Below are 16,705 nucleotides of genomic sequence, written 5' to 3'. Positions count from 1 at the left end.
CCTACCTTGAGCTGGATGCGCATGTCGTGCTCTGGATCTATGCCACCCTCTCCGACACGATGTGTGACCATGTCGTCGGCGCCACCACCACCTTCGCCCTCTGGCACAAGATCAAGGACTTCTTCCTTGCAAATCGTGTCGCCCGCTACATGTCTCTCAATCGCCAGTACCGCAATCTCAAGCAGGGCGATCTCTCCGTCTCTGAATACGCGCGACGCATGAAGCTTCTCACCGACGGCCTCGCTGATATTGATCACGCCGTCACCGAGGTGGACCTCACCACCCAATTCCTTCACGGGTTGGACAAGCGTCTCGACACCATCCGCGTCGTTCTCGGCGATCAGGATCTCCCCTTCAACACGGTTCTCTCCCGTGTCACCCTCGCCGAGGAGTCCCAAGCGCAGCGTGTGGCCGACGAGAGCGCCTCGGCCTTCGCTCTGACGGGTGGATCACCCTCCGGCGCCAACTCCACTCCGGGTGGACGCACCTCCTCCGACCGGCCCTCTGACGCTTCCCACGGCGACCGCGGCACTCCTCATCCATCTCCTTCGCCCTCTGGGCGCGGACGTGGTGACTGTGGCGGCCGTGGCCGTGGCCGCGGCCGCGGCGACAACTCCGGACGCCACCCCACTCCACCTGCCACTCCGTTAACTGGCTATTTCGCCTCGTACGGCATGGCGCTGCCACCTCCTCGGCCCGGCTGGATTCCTCCGAACGCTGCGGGCGTCCTTGGTCCACGCCCTGGCTCACACGCGCAGGCATACCCTATGCTCCCGTCACCACCGCCATCCTTCTATCCACCTCCTTGTCCTTCATGGGAGCACGCCGCCATGCTCAACGCCGCCTACAACGGTGGCGGGTTCCCCTCTCGGCCTGCACCAGAGTGGTACCTCGACAGCGGCGCGTCCTCACACGTGACGGGAAACCCAGGTAACCTGACCAAGCATAATTATTCTTTAAAGCATACACCTTCAAGCATCCTTGTCGGCAATGGTAACCACCTTCCCGTCACCGCTTCCGGCTCCACAACACTTCACCCCTACGAATTTCGCCTCACCGACGTACTCGTTTCACCAACGGTCGTCACTAGCCTCATCTCCGTTCGCCGTTTCACTCGCGATAATTCTTGCTCTATTGAATTTTACCCATTTGGTTTTATTGTGAAGGATCTTCGCACCCAGAGGGTTCTAATGATCTCCGCTAGTCACGGCGACCTCTACCTATTCTACGACAACAAAAGGACGCCTCCCTCCATCTTCGCCATCTCCTCGGCGGATCTTTGGCATCGCCGGCTCGGCCATCCTGGCGCCCACTCCATGTCCACCATTACCAATGATTTTCTTAGCACTTGTAATAAGGCCCCGCACTCTCCTTGTACTGCTTGCCAATTAGGCCGCCAACCCCGCCTCCCTTTCTCTTCCTCCTTTAGCAAAACCTTTGCTCCCTTTGATTTAATACATTGTGATTTGTGGACACCGCCTGTTATAAGCTTCTCAGGTTACCAATACTATCTGGTTGTACTTGACGATTTTACGCACTACTCGTGGTCGTTTCCTCTACGCAACAAGTCCGACACCTCCTCCACCCTTCAACGCTTCTTCACTTTCGTCCACACACAATACAATGTCATCGTCAAAGCTATGCAATGTGAACAAATATGTCTCTTCATGCACTCCCCACGCGATACCCACATGCACCTCGTCAAGCGGATTCTGCGTTACCTACAGGGTACATCACACTATGGGATTCAGCTTTACAAATCATCTTCTACGGACCTCATTGCATATACGGATGCCGACTGGGCGGGCTGCCCTGACACCCGCAAGTCTACATCCGGGTTCTGCGTGTTCCTTGGCGATAACATTGTCTCCTGGTCCTCCAAGCGGCAGCCAACGGTGTCCAGATCCAGTGCGGAAGCCGAGTATCGTGGTGTCGCCAACTGCGTGGCCGAGTCTTGTTGGCTACGGCAGTTGCTCCACGAACTACGCTGTCCTCCAGCTCGTGCAACCGTGGTGTACTGTGACAATGTCAGCGCCACTTATCTGGCCTCCAACCCAGTTCAGCATCAACGGACGAAGCACATCAAGATTGACTTGCACTTCGTCCGCGACAAAGTAGCTCTCGGTGAGGCACGGGTGCTTCACGTTCCCTCGAGCTCCCAGTTTGCCGACTTGTTCACCAAAGGCCTACCGTCTCAAGTGTTCCATGAGTTTCGGGACAGCTTGAACGTCCTTCCCCACGGCGTTCCGGCTGAAGGGGGTATTAGCCAGTACATGTAACACTTAGTCAAGGTTGTTATAACCACTCCTACATCATATGATCACTAGGGGAAATGGCCTACGTGCCACACAAATAGGGGTAGCCAAGTCTATATATTGTACACTTTGTAACATCATTGTTCAAGGAATCACAATACATATTCCAACTCATTCTTCCATTCGCAATCTCTCTTCAATGAGTCATATTTGTTGCTAAATAATTGGTTAGTGTTATTTGCCGTTGCTTCAGAGTATACATGAATCAGAAATCAAGCTTGTTTAACAGTTTGATTCTTGCAGTGCTCCCCCTCCAGCAAATAATCTGTAAAGTGGAACTGCCAGAGTGCTATTTGTAGGTCAATACAAAGTTAATATTGTTCAAGACTAATGATGTTTAGTATCTTTTCACTGTTAATTTATAGAATGATATGACATCATTTTTCCCATCACTGTTTGAATATTTCAAATACAAAGCAAGATTTTTCTCATCAGCGTCAGAAATCTCTGTTTGAATATTTTAAATAGAAAGCAAGTTTTATAGCCCTTTGCACTATAATGAACCTCTTGCACCAAGTGCATGGAATCCTTATTCAAGCACATCGGTGAGTGTTGTAATGTTATAAAAACAGATTAACTCGAGCCTGGATACACTGAGCATAGCGGATTGTTGTTTCTTGTTCCAGTACTTCTGTATCATTGTATTAGACCACAAAATTGGATGAAGAACAGATAAACTGTTCCCAGTCGCTAAACATGTACAGGCTAACACGTTTTCATTTTAGAGAGTTCTAGCATTATATGATTTTCTCATTGTTCCCAATTTGTTTCTTAGACCACTGTTAGAGATGCGGAAGGAGTCCTAGCATGTGCAAGAAATGTTAGACAAAGAAGTGGCTGACGAGACGAGTCCTAGTCTCCTAGAAACATTTTCGTTTGTGGATTAAGCCAAGAGGTACGGCTGTGAAATATGCATCTAATCATTTCTGGTTTCAAGACAACACTTATGCGAATTTGATTTCCATTCTGTCTCCACAGGTGCTCTAGCCATGGCAAGCGTTCTGCTCTACCTCAAGACTTTAGGTGGGTGTGCTGTTTTCAGTGGTTCAGTTCCTCTAAGCAAATTATTTGCTGACAGGGTGACGTCTGAAGCCAGAAAGGTAATAACATCCCCCAAATCATGGTTAAACCAATTATATTTCATAGCCGAATCCTCTTATATATGTCTTGTCTCTGAATTCTTGCAAACCTACAGTCGCCGGTTTTATGGTTAAATGGGATGGCAGACCCTAAACAGACAAAAAGGTGCCTGAAAAATCACTTCATGCAAGTGACCGAAACAGCATTGTACCAAAAAACTGACATTGTTTCATAAAAAGGTGCCGCCGATATGTAAATTGCTGCAAAAGAAATCCTTTCAAATGATCATATATATCTGTAAAAAGGCCGACAATTTCTTACTAAGAGCAGGCTGTCACATTGCTGCACTAATTCTGAAACTGCATACGAGTGATATGCATGAACTCCCAACACTGTACTCCAATTACATGGATATCGAAATCATCAGTGAGGCTGCTAGCTGAGCATATCCTACCCTGCTGTTCCATCCTACTCCCGGCCATGCCCATGTAACCTACAGTGCTATGACTCTAAACCCTGGCGGTATGAACAGCTCCAGCTATAAGTTGCTAACAGTGGTGACACATTGTACATAAGGCCCATCCTACAGTCGGCCACCCATCCCGAAGCCCGATTGCCTGCTTCTTCATCCATGCATTAAATCCCCAAAATCCACCTTCATCCATGAGTACAATGTACGGCCGATCGATGATCAATGGCGACAAAAAGTACTGCACGAAATTCCTCATCTGCACATAAAGTTTCAGAGAGAAGAACGGTCAAGAGAGTTACTCGTCGTCACGAGCGTCTCCACCTTGCGTGCAAGAGAATTGATTGGCGAGGCGATGTGAGGTGGACGCTTACGGCGAGTCGGAGCCGGAGTCGTGGTCGTGGCGGAAGGCCATTTTGGCCGTGTCCTTCCAGAGGGACGCCTCCATCTCCTTGTCGAAGAGCCGCTTCTCGGCGCGCCGGAGCGCCGCCTCCAGCTCCTCGATCCGCTCCTGGTTCCTCTGGTGGAGCAGCTCGTGCAGCCTCCTCTCCAGCTCCAGGGCCGACACACCGTACCGATCAGCGTCGTCGTCGTCGTCCTCCTCCTCCTCCTCGTCGCGGTCGTCATCGTGGTGGCCGTCGTCGTCGTCGTCGCCGAGGTCGCTGTCGAAACCCTCCCGGCAGTCGGCAATGTCGTCGTCGTCGTCATCGTCCGACGGCTCTGCTCCGCCCTCGCCGCGCTCCTCTCCAATCGAGAACGGCGGCGTGTCCTGGCCGTAGCCGGCGCGAACGCGCTCGAGCTCGGCGTGGAACTCCTCCTCCAGCACGTCCATCCTCCTGCGGCTCGCCGCCTCCATCTCGGCGACCTGATGATGATGACGACGACGATGGTCCTCACACCGGCCGGTCGCGGCCCGCGGCTCGTTCCCGTCCGTGAGGCAGCTCGACGCGGCGGAATCGGGGTTGCGGTCTCCCGGCACGTCGTCTTCGCCGCCGGCGTTGGCCGTCGCCATGGCGTGCTGGCCTTTGAAATCCCTGATCAGCGCCTCCATCTCGGCCCGCACCCCGGCCATCTTGTTGAACTCGTCGGACGTCTTGGCGAGCAGGAACAGCAGGCCCAGCCCCACGCTCAGGCCCGACGGCCTCGTCGCCTCGCCGCCGACCGCCGCCGCGCATGCCGCTGGAACCGACAATTGCTCGTGACGTGTTCGACGGCGCAGAAAAATCGATTTACTGGGAGAATACTAGAGCGGCGGAGCAGCAGCTCGATTCCGGCGACGAAGAGAAATGAGAGCACGGACGAACGTACGTACGTACCTGACGAGGCAGAGGCGTCGCTGAGCACGCGCACGTCCTCCTCCTCCGCCGCGGCGACGATCTCCTGCCCTTTGCCTTTGCCGTCGGCGCGGGCCTTCCGGCCGAGCCTGGCGAGCCGCGCCCAGCGGAACCTGGGCAGGAGCGACCTGGCGGCGGCCAGCGCCCTCGGCGTCGTCGCGGCGGCGGCCGACGAGGGCCCCTCGAGCCCGAACTCCTCGCCGTCGTTGAGGTAGTCGAGGATCCTCCGCCTGCTCGTCCCCTCGGCGGCCATGGGGGGCCGCGCCGACCGACCGACCGACCGGCAGAGCGGAAGATGCGAATACGGAAAGCCGAGTCCTCGGATTCCTGGAAACGAACGAGACCCGAGGGAGGAGGAGCAAAGCGGTTTTCAAACGGGGGCGGGTCGCGGTCGTGGGGGGAGGTCACGGCGGGGCCCGCCGACAGCGACTTGTCTAATACTCTACTCCTCTACCACCCCCCTCTCTCCCTCTTCATCAATCCTCTTTTCAGAGCCATCCGGTGCAAATATACGCCCACGGCCCGGTGGACGTGATGGGGCAGATCCATTCGTCCGGGCTACAATGAGGAGTGTGGACGGATGCAGGCGATCTCATGGATGGAGCGTGGGATGATGATGATGAGATGGCATGGATTATTTTATCTGACGGACGGTGTCTATTATTTATTGCGAGCCTGTTTTGTCTAACACTAACTTTAAAAGATGGCATGATAGAGCGTGGCTCGATCTGCAGGTAGGTCAGGTGTTGCGCGCTCTGATTCGAATCGTTGTCATTTTGTCCCTGTCGGCTGCGCGATGTTTCTTCCTTGCTGCTGCACACGGCACGGCACGGCACGGCTCGCAAGCGCACTTGGCGATGCTGATCGAAGTGGTTGCCATGCCAATTGCGCGACGACTAGCTAGGTGCTAGGTGGCAAGCCGGGGCGCCAACTGAGCAACGGACACACGCAATGCAAGGCTCGGGTCCCCGGCCGGCCGGCCTTCCTCGAGATCTCGCAGATATCATGGGGGCACGCACGCAAACGCAAAGCAAGCCACCAACGGAAGAACCAAGCGATTATGACTGCTAATCATCTGTCATCATCATCGTCGCTTCCCGCTAGAAAGAAGCAATCCTATTTGGACGTGTTCGGCATGCATCTCTCGATGCAGAGACCGGAACGATGCCTTCGCTTCGAAAAATATAAAATTAGGACGTGTTTGGTTGCATTCCCTATTTAGCATGACTGTTTTCACTTAAGACATGGTCAGTGTAAACGTGCTGAGTAGATGCATTTGTTGTTGTTTGATACTAATGTATGTATTGATACCGTACATGCTAAGATGAGATTTTGTTTGATAGGAAGACGTGCACTGCGAGGGATGAAGAGGAAGGCCGGCGGGGCGCGTGGAGAGGAGTCCCGACGGGGAGGGAGAGGGCGATGCTGTCGGGGTAGGGGGGGGAGGCCCCCGCCGGGGCTCGAGAGGGGGGCGCGGCGCGGCGAGGCACGGGAGGGGCACGACGCGACGAGACGGCGGCGAGGGCGAGGCTGCCCGGGCTCGGAAGGGGCGTGACGAGGAGCGGGTGAGGTCGCCGTCATGGCTCTAGAGGGGCGCCGCGCGGCGAGGCCGCCGCCGGGGCTCGGGAGGGGCGGGGCGCAACGGGCGTGGGCGAGATCGCCGCCAAGGCGCGGGTGAGGACGAGGCGAAGCGGTCAAGATGGGTGGAGGCAGCTATGCTCTCCTCAGCTTGCCTCCGCGGGGATGATCGGCTCAGCTATGCTCACATCTTTTTTTTTTTCATCCGTGATGCATGCTCTTCTTAGTCCATACATATTGTCAGACAGAAAAAAAAATAGGTTGAAAAGGTAACTTCTGGCTTCATTAATCCTCTGTCCAGGCTAGCAAACACGCCCGTAGAGGTAGGCCACAGCGTATATACTCGGCTCCTACTCCCGTTTGACCGGCCGGCTGCGGCTGCCGTTCGAATCGCCGGCCCGTTGGCCGAGACCAAGTATACGTACTCCGTGACAGGGACGTCGTGGAGACAGGCGACCTAGCCTAGCCGCGGCAGCAAAATTTATGGAGGAGAAGGCGACGCTGGCATGCGGTACGGGCCCGGACGCGAGACAAGACGAGGCGCGACGGCCGACGACGGGACAGCGTATCTCTTCCTTCCCCGCCCCGCCCACCAGTTCTCTTCTCTGACGGGCACCGCTCAACTCACCGCTGACGCGACACAGGAGTAATCTAATCGGTCGAGCAGTAGTAGTAACCACCGCTGCAGCGTCGGCCGGCGTCGGAGTGGAGCGGGAGGGAATATGCTCGGTCGTGTATCGGTTAAGCTGTGCAGCGCGACAGGCGGAAGAGGACGGCGGCGGCGGATGGGGGTCGGCTGCCTGCCGCGGGGCGAGCAGGGCGCCATGGGCGCCGAGTCGTTGCGTGCGTGCGTACGTCGCCTCTGTGGCCGTGTCTGTGCTGTGCGTACGTGTGGCAGGAATCCGCCGTGTCGAGGCGTCTGCGGGAACTCTTCTTCTGCTGTGCTGTGGTGGTGGCGGCGTGGCGTTGCTGGCCGCGGGATGGGATCCAGCGTGACATGACAAGACAGGCTCAGGGCGAATAGACCGGTTCTTTGTTTTATTTATTACATATACTCGTACTAGTGTGTGCAGTGGATAAGTGCAAGGATTTTGTCCTTGTTTGCACGACTGGAGTAGGTTGCTTCCTTCGCTTTCGGGCTCCGGGGATGAGTAGCTTGTGAGTGAAGAGTAAAGCAAGCAAGTGGTCGTGCCGGAGTGGTTATCGGGCATGACTAGAAATCATGTGGGCTTTGCCCGCGCAGGTTCGAATCCTGCCGACCACGAGTTTTCTTTTCTTCTCCAATTTCCATGTGCGTTTTATCATTTCTTATTTTGCTTTCCACATGAGTGCTTCGTCTAACGCTAACTCGGATTTATTTTTCAAAAGTAGTATCAAATTTGTAATAAAATAATAAAGCACCTGTCCAAAAAATAAAAACCAAAAGTACCATCCTGTCGGCCGGCGGGAGGCCGAAGTGAGGCTGGTCGGCCAACGGGAGGCCGAAGAGGGCAGGTCGGCCCTGTGGACTGTGGTGGCCGAAGAGCTTGTCGTCGGCCCACGGTAGGCCGAAGAGCACCGGTCGGCCTTCAGGAGGCCGAAAAGCCCCTGGATAAGTGTCCCCTCCTTTCTCCTCTGACCACTCTTTTCGCCGTTCTCATCCTTCAAGCTTCCCAGCTCCACCTCCCACCCCTGTTGCTCTCTGGTGCTTCCACCCCCGCGCCGAGCGAGTCCACCCATTTTCGTATCGAACCCGCGTAAACAATAGATCTGGGCTCTCTCTAGAGGCCTACGGTATTTTTTTTGCTTCCAACTCAATTAAATGTCAACTTTTAACTCGGTTGTTGATTCAGTTCTTATTGGTCATCGTTAGTTTGCAGGTAAATGGCTTGCCCATTTTGTCGAGCTCCAGGTGGCCCTTGTTCTTCCTTTGATTCCGGTGCGTCTGTATTCACTATTGTGTTGGATCGTCGATGTTCAAGGCGTGTTGTAAGATTCTATATCTTGTTTATCTGACTGTGGCATATGGTTGATGTTGCTTTGGTTGGAATGTATGTGAATGCCTTTGTTTATATGATTATGATGTTTGCTTTCGTTCTTGTTGTGGTATGTTCCGTGCAGTGTTAGATCACATCTTGCTTGATACATTGAGGAGTGCAGAGCTTTAGCTATTTGCAGGGGTGACACAGATATTGATCTTGCTCTTCACAAGAGTGAGGGTAACCTATACCATGTTCTGTTTAGACATGGTCGGATGAGCAGTAAATTCCATGGTTCTTCGTGGGAGGAACTTGTGAATGATTATGGTCTCCGTCATCGTGACATGATGACTGTTAGGCTTGAGCACTATGAAACTATGATTGGTGTCGATTTTCATTGGTACGGTGTTATGTTGTTCCCTTTACCCTGTGTTGGTAAGTTATTTGTTGGACTGATTTTCAGTTTTGTTTCAGCTTATACGTTTTGCTATTCTTCTCAGTTTGTGAAATTATTTTTTTGTAGATCTTGAGGATCTGAGTGAAACTCAAAGAGAACTTGTTGACAGTTGTGTTCTATAGTCGTGGTGTCACTCTAGATTATCATCAAATGTATGTCATATGTCGCGACAGCTCATTGATGACAACTACATATTGTGTACTCCTTTTGTTCATAGGATGGATTCCACGAATATTATTTCTCAATGTATGGTGAGCTTTGGTTACAAGTATTTTTTTATTTGTTTGTTCTTTGTTCTAGCATACGGTTTTAAATTTGTAAGCTGAATATCATATAACTTGATGTTTTTGTCAGGTTATTCCTAGCATGGTTGTGAGGAGTTTGAAGGAATTTGTGTCAACTCCTAGGACTGGTTCTTTAACTCTTGAAATTACTTTGGATTCTGAAGATGATGATATATCTGTGAGCATTCCTTGTTCCTACTTTACTGGCTTGGATGGTAGAATGGTGTTGAAGAAGGAAGGTTTCGGTAATTTTCTTCTGGCATCGTCTATTGAAGTCAACAATTTGGTGCTCATAACCTTCAAAGAGCGTGAACATGAGCTAGCTGTTGTTTTCAGCAATCTGCCATAGTGATCGTACTGTCTCGTCATTTTCTTTCCTGCCATACTCTCCCGCCACTTTCTTTCCCGCCATTCTTTACCGCCATTCTGTGCCGCCACTTTCTTTCCCACCTTTCTGTCCCGCCCTTTTCTTTCCCGTCTCGCTCTCAGGCACCCATAAAACTCCCCTACACACTAAGGTGGGATAGCAGTGTAGCCCAGTTGCTAACTTTCGTCAAGATGTCCCATTATCCTTTTGACCCTACTTTTCACCGAGGTATGTCCCAATGCCTTCTGCGTTTCCCGCCAATTTAGCCCCCCTACTTTCCCGCTAAATTTTTCCCGCCTCCTTTCCCGCCAATTTTTTTCCGCCTCATTTCCCTTCTCGTTTTCCCGCCATCGCCCTTGTTATCTAAGTCTATAAAAGGAGGCATTGGACTGCCTTCCTCCATCATCCAGTAACACTTGAAAACACTACCGCTTTAGTCATTATGAGTTTGCCTTGCTCGGATCAAAGCATTAGGCCTAAGAAGATGAAGAGTGCGAGTTTGCCTCAGGGGGTGGAAGCAGTTCGTTGTTGGTGCGGTGATCTCTGGAAGGTGAAGGAGGTGACGGATTTTTCAGTTTGTTTGGGCATGAAGTTTTTTACGTGCGCCAATTATGAGGAAGATTGTAGTGCCCCAAGTGTAAACCTTCCCTATTTGGAACCTATTGTAAGTTGGTCCACCTTGTCAAAGTTATGATGATATCATTTGTGCCATGAGTTCTTGTGATGTCCCTTGTATTTTTTACTTCCTTCCCATGCATGCATGCATAGCATATCATTGTTTGCCTTGTCTTGTGTTGTGTTATATGATCTTAGCATTTCTTGTGGTGTGGTGATCTTGTGGTTAGTTACTTTATGATGTTGTGTATGTGTTGGGGTGCTCTATGATTTCATGTGTGTGTGACTAGTTCTAAATGAAGTGGGCTTGTCATATTTGCAAACCTCTCTCTCTCTTTTATATCCCAAGCCAATATTCACTTGTCCCAACCTTGATTCAAAAATGCCCATGATTTAGTATATTTTGTGGTGGATGTCAAGATGTGTTTTTGCTGTTTTGTAACTTAGTTTTAAGGGTGCAACTATTCACAAAACAGACCCAACAAATTCTGTCTTGTAAATATTTATTTGCTCCAGATATTTCTTTTCTATTTTATTCAATTAGGTCATAATTTTTTATGACCAGGGGCATTTTTGTTTTGTTGTTAACCCCAACAGATTTGTCTGTGATTTACATCCTTTTCCCTGTTTGTTTTAATTAGAAAAACCCCTTAGGTTTTTCTCCTCTCCTATCTAGCACCAACTAGTGGGCCTCCTCCACTAGCAGGCCCAACACCCCTCTCTTGCGCGTGACTTCCCTGTAGACGGCGTGCTCGTTCCCCCTTCTTCCGTCAGTGCTCCACTCCAGCAGGTTCAGAGCAGCGGCGACTTGACAGCATCATGGACGTCGAGGAACGTTCCTCGCCCCTTCCCTCCATAAAAGCGACCCCCTTGGCGTCCGTGTAGTAGGGTTTCCCTCTCTCGCGCCGCCACCTCCTTTCCCCTCTCCACCTCGCTCTCTGAAGATCCGCGTCAGGTAAGGTAGAGCTCCTCCGCCATGGCCGTGGATTGAGGTCCTCCTCGCCGCCGCGTACGAGCTTCTTCTTCCTCCCCGACGACTCGGCGAGCATGCGGGGTCATCCACGAATCCATCCCCGCGGCTAGATCGACGCGAGCTCCCCTGCTTCCTATTCTCCACGACGGCGACAACCCTCCCCGACTAGCAGGCCAGAACGGCGACCACCTCTTCTTCCCCTGCTTCCTCTCCGTCGCGGCCGAGTTCTCCTACCGTAGGGTGAGCAGATCCATCTCCTACGCCCTTCCCTGCAGTAGATCTTCATGTAGGAGCAGTAGGGCGTCGACGTACTGCGTCTGTGTTGCCGGCGCCGCCGCACACCGTAGCTGGGCCAACGTAGTTTGCCTCCGGCGAAGTTAACAAAGGAAATGAGTTCGCGTGTGTGCGGGCTTCCTCCCCTCCACGAGCCGGAGCTGGATTTGGCTCGCATCACCGGCGAGACCCCTCCCCTGTTCCGGTCTGCCGCCGGTAGCAGTTCAGCAGAGAGGACCCCCTTCAGTTGTTTCTTTGCGCGATATAGTTCAGACATCGTTTCGTAGTGTAGTGGTAGTAGTACTGGTGCCTGTTGCCTGTTGCCCGTAGGAGGGCGTGGGTTCGATCCCTCCCCTCGGCAACCCCTTTTCTTCTCGTTTATTTTCCTTCGGCACAGTAGCAGGTAGGTTAAGCATACCTGGAGAGAACCCCCTCTTGTCACGCCCAAGATGCGACCCTATCCTCAATTTGGCACGAAGGCCTCGCCAGGGATAGAAGCGCATCTCGTCGTGTCGCAATAATGGATACCGTTACAAGTACATGTACTGAAAAGAAGAGATATATAATAGAATTGGCTTACACTCGCCACAAGCTACATCAGAGTCACATCAGTATATTACATAATCATCAAGAGTAAAAGCAGGGTCCGACTACGGACGAAAACAAATGAGAAAAGAAGAACGACGTCCATCCTTGCTATCCCAGGCTGCCGGCCTGGAACCCATCCTAGATCGATGAAGAAGAAGAAGAAGAAGCAACTCCAAATGAACAATCAACGCGCTCGCGTCAAGTAACCTTTACCTGTACCTGCAACTGGTGTTGTAGTAATCTGTGAGCCACAGGGGACTCAGCAATCTCATTTCCAAAGGTATCAAGACTAGCAAAGCTTACGGGTGAGGTATGGTGAAGTGGTGAGGTTGCAGCAACGGCCAGCATATATTTGGTGGCTAAACTTACGAGTACAAGAAATAAGAGGGGGAAGATCTACCCATAGCGGACGGAAGCTACAGATGATCAAACGAATGATCCTGAACACCTACCTACGTCAGACATAACCCCACCGTGTCCTCGATCGGAGAAGGAACTCGCGAAAGAGACAGTCACGGTTACGCACTCAGTTGGCATATTTTAATTAAGTTAACTTCAAGTTATCTAGAACCAGTGTTAAACAAAGTTTCCACGTTGCCACATAACTGCGGGCACGACTTTCCGAAAAGATTTAACCCTGCAGGGGTGCTCCAACTAGTCCATCACAAATTACCACAAGCCGCATAGAAATCCTCAACGACGAAGCTCGTGATCTCGTCGGATTCCTTAGTGGAAAACCTCAACTCTGAGATTACCCAAAGCATCACCGGAATCCCGATGCACAAGATATTTCATCAAAGGTAAAACTAATCCAGCAAGGCCGCCTGACGTGTCGACGAACCCGATAGGAGCCGTGTATCTCGTTCTCAGGACACGACGGATGGGTCACACTAGGAGAACCAAACCTCGGGTTGCCCCGCGATGGCCCCGTAGTCTGCCAATTTGGACCAACACTCATGAGGAGAACTGGCCTGGGGGTTGATTAAATTATCCTCGGGGTCCGGAAAGTCCCTATGCAATTTTATTAGGTGTTTAGGCAAATGTAGTACCAAAGTTGGGCCTTGCCAGACCAGTCTTAATCTAAAACGAATTATCAAGGGGGTCCCCATAACAACCCCGATCGTGTTAGGAGCGCTCAATTATGGAACATAACACCGGTAGCCGAAACTAAGGGGGCAAAGGTGGAACAAAACACCAGGCTAGAAAGGCCGAGCCTTCCACCTTTTACCAAGTATATAGGTCCATTACATTAAATAGCATTTAAATATGGTGATATAACAAGGAACCCATGTTATCACATGGAAGCATGTGCACCTGCAACTAGCAACGCTAACACATGGTTAAGCAAGCAGTAACATAGCCAATCAGTGGTTTGCTAGGTTGAACAGGTTGATGGTTTTCATGGCATTGTTGAGAGGCTGATATTTAACATGTGGTAGGCAACGAGACAAATCGATAGAAGCGATAAAACTAGCATGGCAATGATAGTAATGGTATCTCGGGAAATGGTCATCTTGCCTGAGATCCCGCTTGGAAGAAGAATGACTCCGTGAAGCAGACGAACCAACGTAGTCGAACGGTTCCTCACTTTCCGACACGCTTGCGGAACTCTATCGGAACGGAGCAAACCGAAAACAAACATCAACACAGATATTCACCACACGATGCACAACATGATGCACAACCTAATATGATGCATGATCAGTTCAATGATGCAAGGGGTGGCATGGCAATTCACCTCACGCAAACTCTACACATTAAGTGAAGCTCGATATGCAACGGGTTGCATATCGACGAAACTCCACGATTAATTATTTAATTCACTCCCGATTATTTACACGACAATATTAAATTGTTGTTAACATGGCAAGGGTGAAGCGATGATCCTACATGACATCCTAGTCGGGTAACACGCGAAACATCGATCGGAGCTACGACGCAAGAAACATGCAACACACGATATATATGCCATGAATGCGTTATGCATGCAAGTTACAACATCACGACAAGAAGAGAAGGAAACATGTGTCGTCATGGCGAACGAAAGGGAACCATGGCGGCAAAACGGAAACGATGCCACGACAACGTTCCTATCCCGATAACTCGACGAGCAATCATGCCAACGTGCTGGGAACGCGTGCGGGAACGGTAAATAAGATGGGGTGATCCCGGTTACCGGGTTCCCATGTGTCGGGCACAACATAGAGGGACAACGTGCAATGGTCAAACATACGGTGCATACATATATTCAACTCGTACAACACATGCATACGGTTCTCGGCCACGTCTCATCGGTATACCTTCGACGCGTGCGAATCGGAACGGTTCGGTCCAGTGAAGGGGAACAACGGTCGTTGTGGACGTCCTGGAAGTCGTGGTACCGGTCTCGTCGACGGTAGTCGTTCGCTCGGCGTCGTGGTTCTCGGGTCTTCGGCGTCGGTAGTCGACCACGTCTCCGTCGATGTTCGGGGTTTGTCGAGGACGTAGTTGTCATCGGGCCGCGGTGGCGGGGATGGTGCACCGGTCTTCAACGACAGCGACAGCGGCCACACAACAACAACATCTACATCAAGGCATCTAACGACAACAACTACTAGCACTGGCAATGCAAATACGACAAGCAGCGGCTATGGCACAACAAGCAACCTAGCACTAAGCAGCAGCTAGCTTGCAACCTAGCCTAGCACCTAACAGCAAAAGCAACTAACAACAAGCAGATTCAGCTAGCCGTAATAGCAAGCATCAGCCACGGCAAGGAACAACACATGGCCCTAGCAAGCAAAACGCAACAGGGCAGCAGGCAAGCAAGCTAGCTCGGCAGCAGGGCAGGCGGCAAAAGCAGGCAACAACACAGCAACCTGGCAAGCAACAACAACCATAGCAGGCAGCAAGCAGCAGCATCAGACACAGTAGCAACAGGCAGGTAGCAGCGGCAAGCTAGCAGAGCAACATCAGCAGTTAGCAAACGCAGCAACAGCGGCAGCAGGAACCAACAACTTCGGCAGCACGCAACGCAACAGCTTAGCGCAACAACAACATTCACAGCAGCAGCAAATCGGCAGGGGACCGGCGGCCATGGCGAGCACGGGGACGGAGGAGGCCATGGCGTGAGGGAGCGCTGGGAGGAGGAGGCCATGGCGGCGGCAATGGGGAGGCGCTGGGCAAGGGACGGAGCAGCTGCTGGAGGCTGCGGCGCGCGGGGCCTGCGAGCGGCGACCGGAGGCAAGGTAGGGGCGACGGCCTGGGAAGCAGGGGCGACGCCGAGGCCATGGAGGCGGCGCAGAGGAGCTACTGGCGGCGGGGCTGGGACTCGGCACAGGGGAACGAGAGGAGGGAGATGGCGCTGAGGACGACGGCGCTGCGGGAGGAGAGATCGAGGGGCTGGCTCGCGACGCTAGGGCTGGGGAGGGGAGGCGTGGGCCTTGGCCTGCTGGGCCTTGGCCTGGGGTCCTCCCCCTTTGTTTTTTTAAATCCTTTTAAAACGGAAATCTTAAAATAAAGAAAGGCTTTTAACAAAAAATAAAATATAATAAATGCTTTTGACCCCTTCTGAAAAAAATATTCCCAACTATAAGAAATAGTTGGGCATTTTAAAAGAAATAATATAAACCCTTTTTTGAAGAATTAAAATTAAAATACTTTTTTTGAAGAATAAAATAAACCTCTTTTATTTAAAGAATAAAAATAAAAACTCTTTAAAAGAGAAAAGTAAATGAGACGGTTTTAAAATAAAACCAAAGGAGAAAATTAAAGAAAATCCAAGGGCTGCCCCCGCATTTAATAAAAGGACCTTTTTAAAAGAAGACGCATTTTTTTAAAGGGGATAAAACGGAAACTTTAGCAAAACCACAAAAATGAAAAGAGAGGGGAGAGGGGCGAGAAGGTTTTTTAGGTCCTCGGTGCAACAGGGTTACGAGCTTGAACTTGTTGCACCCAATCATGTTGCAAGGCCCTAAGGCACATACACACATGCGCTCACACTCAAACAACGAGGTGCAACTAGCCACACCAGACAAGCACAGATGACATGATGCCATGCATGATGCGGCGATGCAAACTACATGACGATGCAACAAATAAAACTAATCACACGACGGAAACGGAAATAAAAGGGGGAATCTTCTAGGCGTCAGTCTCGGGCTGTCACAGCTCTCCTACACTACAAGAGGATCTCGCCCCGAGATCCAAGTATGAAAGGGGAAGAGGATGAGAAAGAACAAGAGGTAAGAACTTAGTCGCTTCTTTGACAAACGAGTGAAACCAACGATCCTTGAAGGTAGCAAAGAGATGAGGAATGATATGAGAAAGAAGCGAGAATTCACGGAAAATTTCGGCAACACTTTGGTAGGAAAATGGGACAAAAAACTCGATAAGAAGAGAGAATTAGACAATATTCATAACAAACAAGTAAATA

At 51.3% G+C, this 16,705-nt stretch overlaps 1 protein-coding gene and 1 non-coding gene across 2 annotated transcripts; one reads left to right on the top strand and one right to left on the bottom strand.

The window, feature by feature from the left end:
• Positions 1-3,652: 3,652 nt before the first annotated feature.
• Positions 3,653-5,908, bottom strand: LOC123412357 (protein POLAR LOCALIZATION DURING ASYMMETRIC DIVISION AND REDISTRIBUTION-like). The gene is made up of 3 exons (XM_045105307.1): positions 5,181-5,908; positions 4,239-5,043; positions 3,653-4,123 (listed from the first exon to the last, which is right to left on the bottom strand). Exons 1-3 carry the CDS (start codon positions 5,449-5,451, stop codon positions 4,120-4,122), a joined length of 1,080 nt encoding a protein of 359 aa, XP_044961242.1. The 5' UTR covers positions 5,452-5,908; the 3' UTR covers positions 3,653-4,119.
• Positions 5,909-7,958: 2,050 nt separating this feature from the next.
• On the top strand, positions 7,959-8,040 carry TRNAS-AGA. Its single transcript has one exon. It is a non-coding gene; the product is annotated as a tRNA-Ser (tRNA).
• Positions 8,041-16,705: the final 8,665 nt, after the last annotated feature.

The sequence above is a fragment of the Hordeum vulgare genome, chromosome 7H (assembly GCF_904849725.1).
Source record: "Hordeum vulgare subsp. vulgare chromosome 7H, MorexV3_pseudomolecules_assembly, whole genome shotgun sequence".
Lineage (NCBI taxonomy): Eukaryota > Viridiplantae > Streptophyta > Magnoliopsida > Poales > Poaceae > Hordeum > Hordeum vulgare.
Note: the sequence above shows the minus strand (reverse complement) of the source record. Positions and strands in the feature narration are given on the sequence as shown.

Coding starts and splice junctions, on each gene's coding strand:
- LOC123412357 (XM_045105307.1), bottom strand. CDS start 5,451: ATGGCCGCCGAGGGGACGAGCAGGCGGAGGATCCTCGACTACCTCAAC. Junction 5,044..5,180: donor CGACGCCTCTGCCTCGTCAG/GTACGTACGTAC, acceptor TGTCGGTTCCAG/CGGCATGCGCGGCGGCGGTC.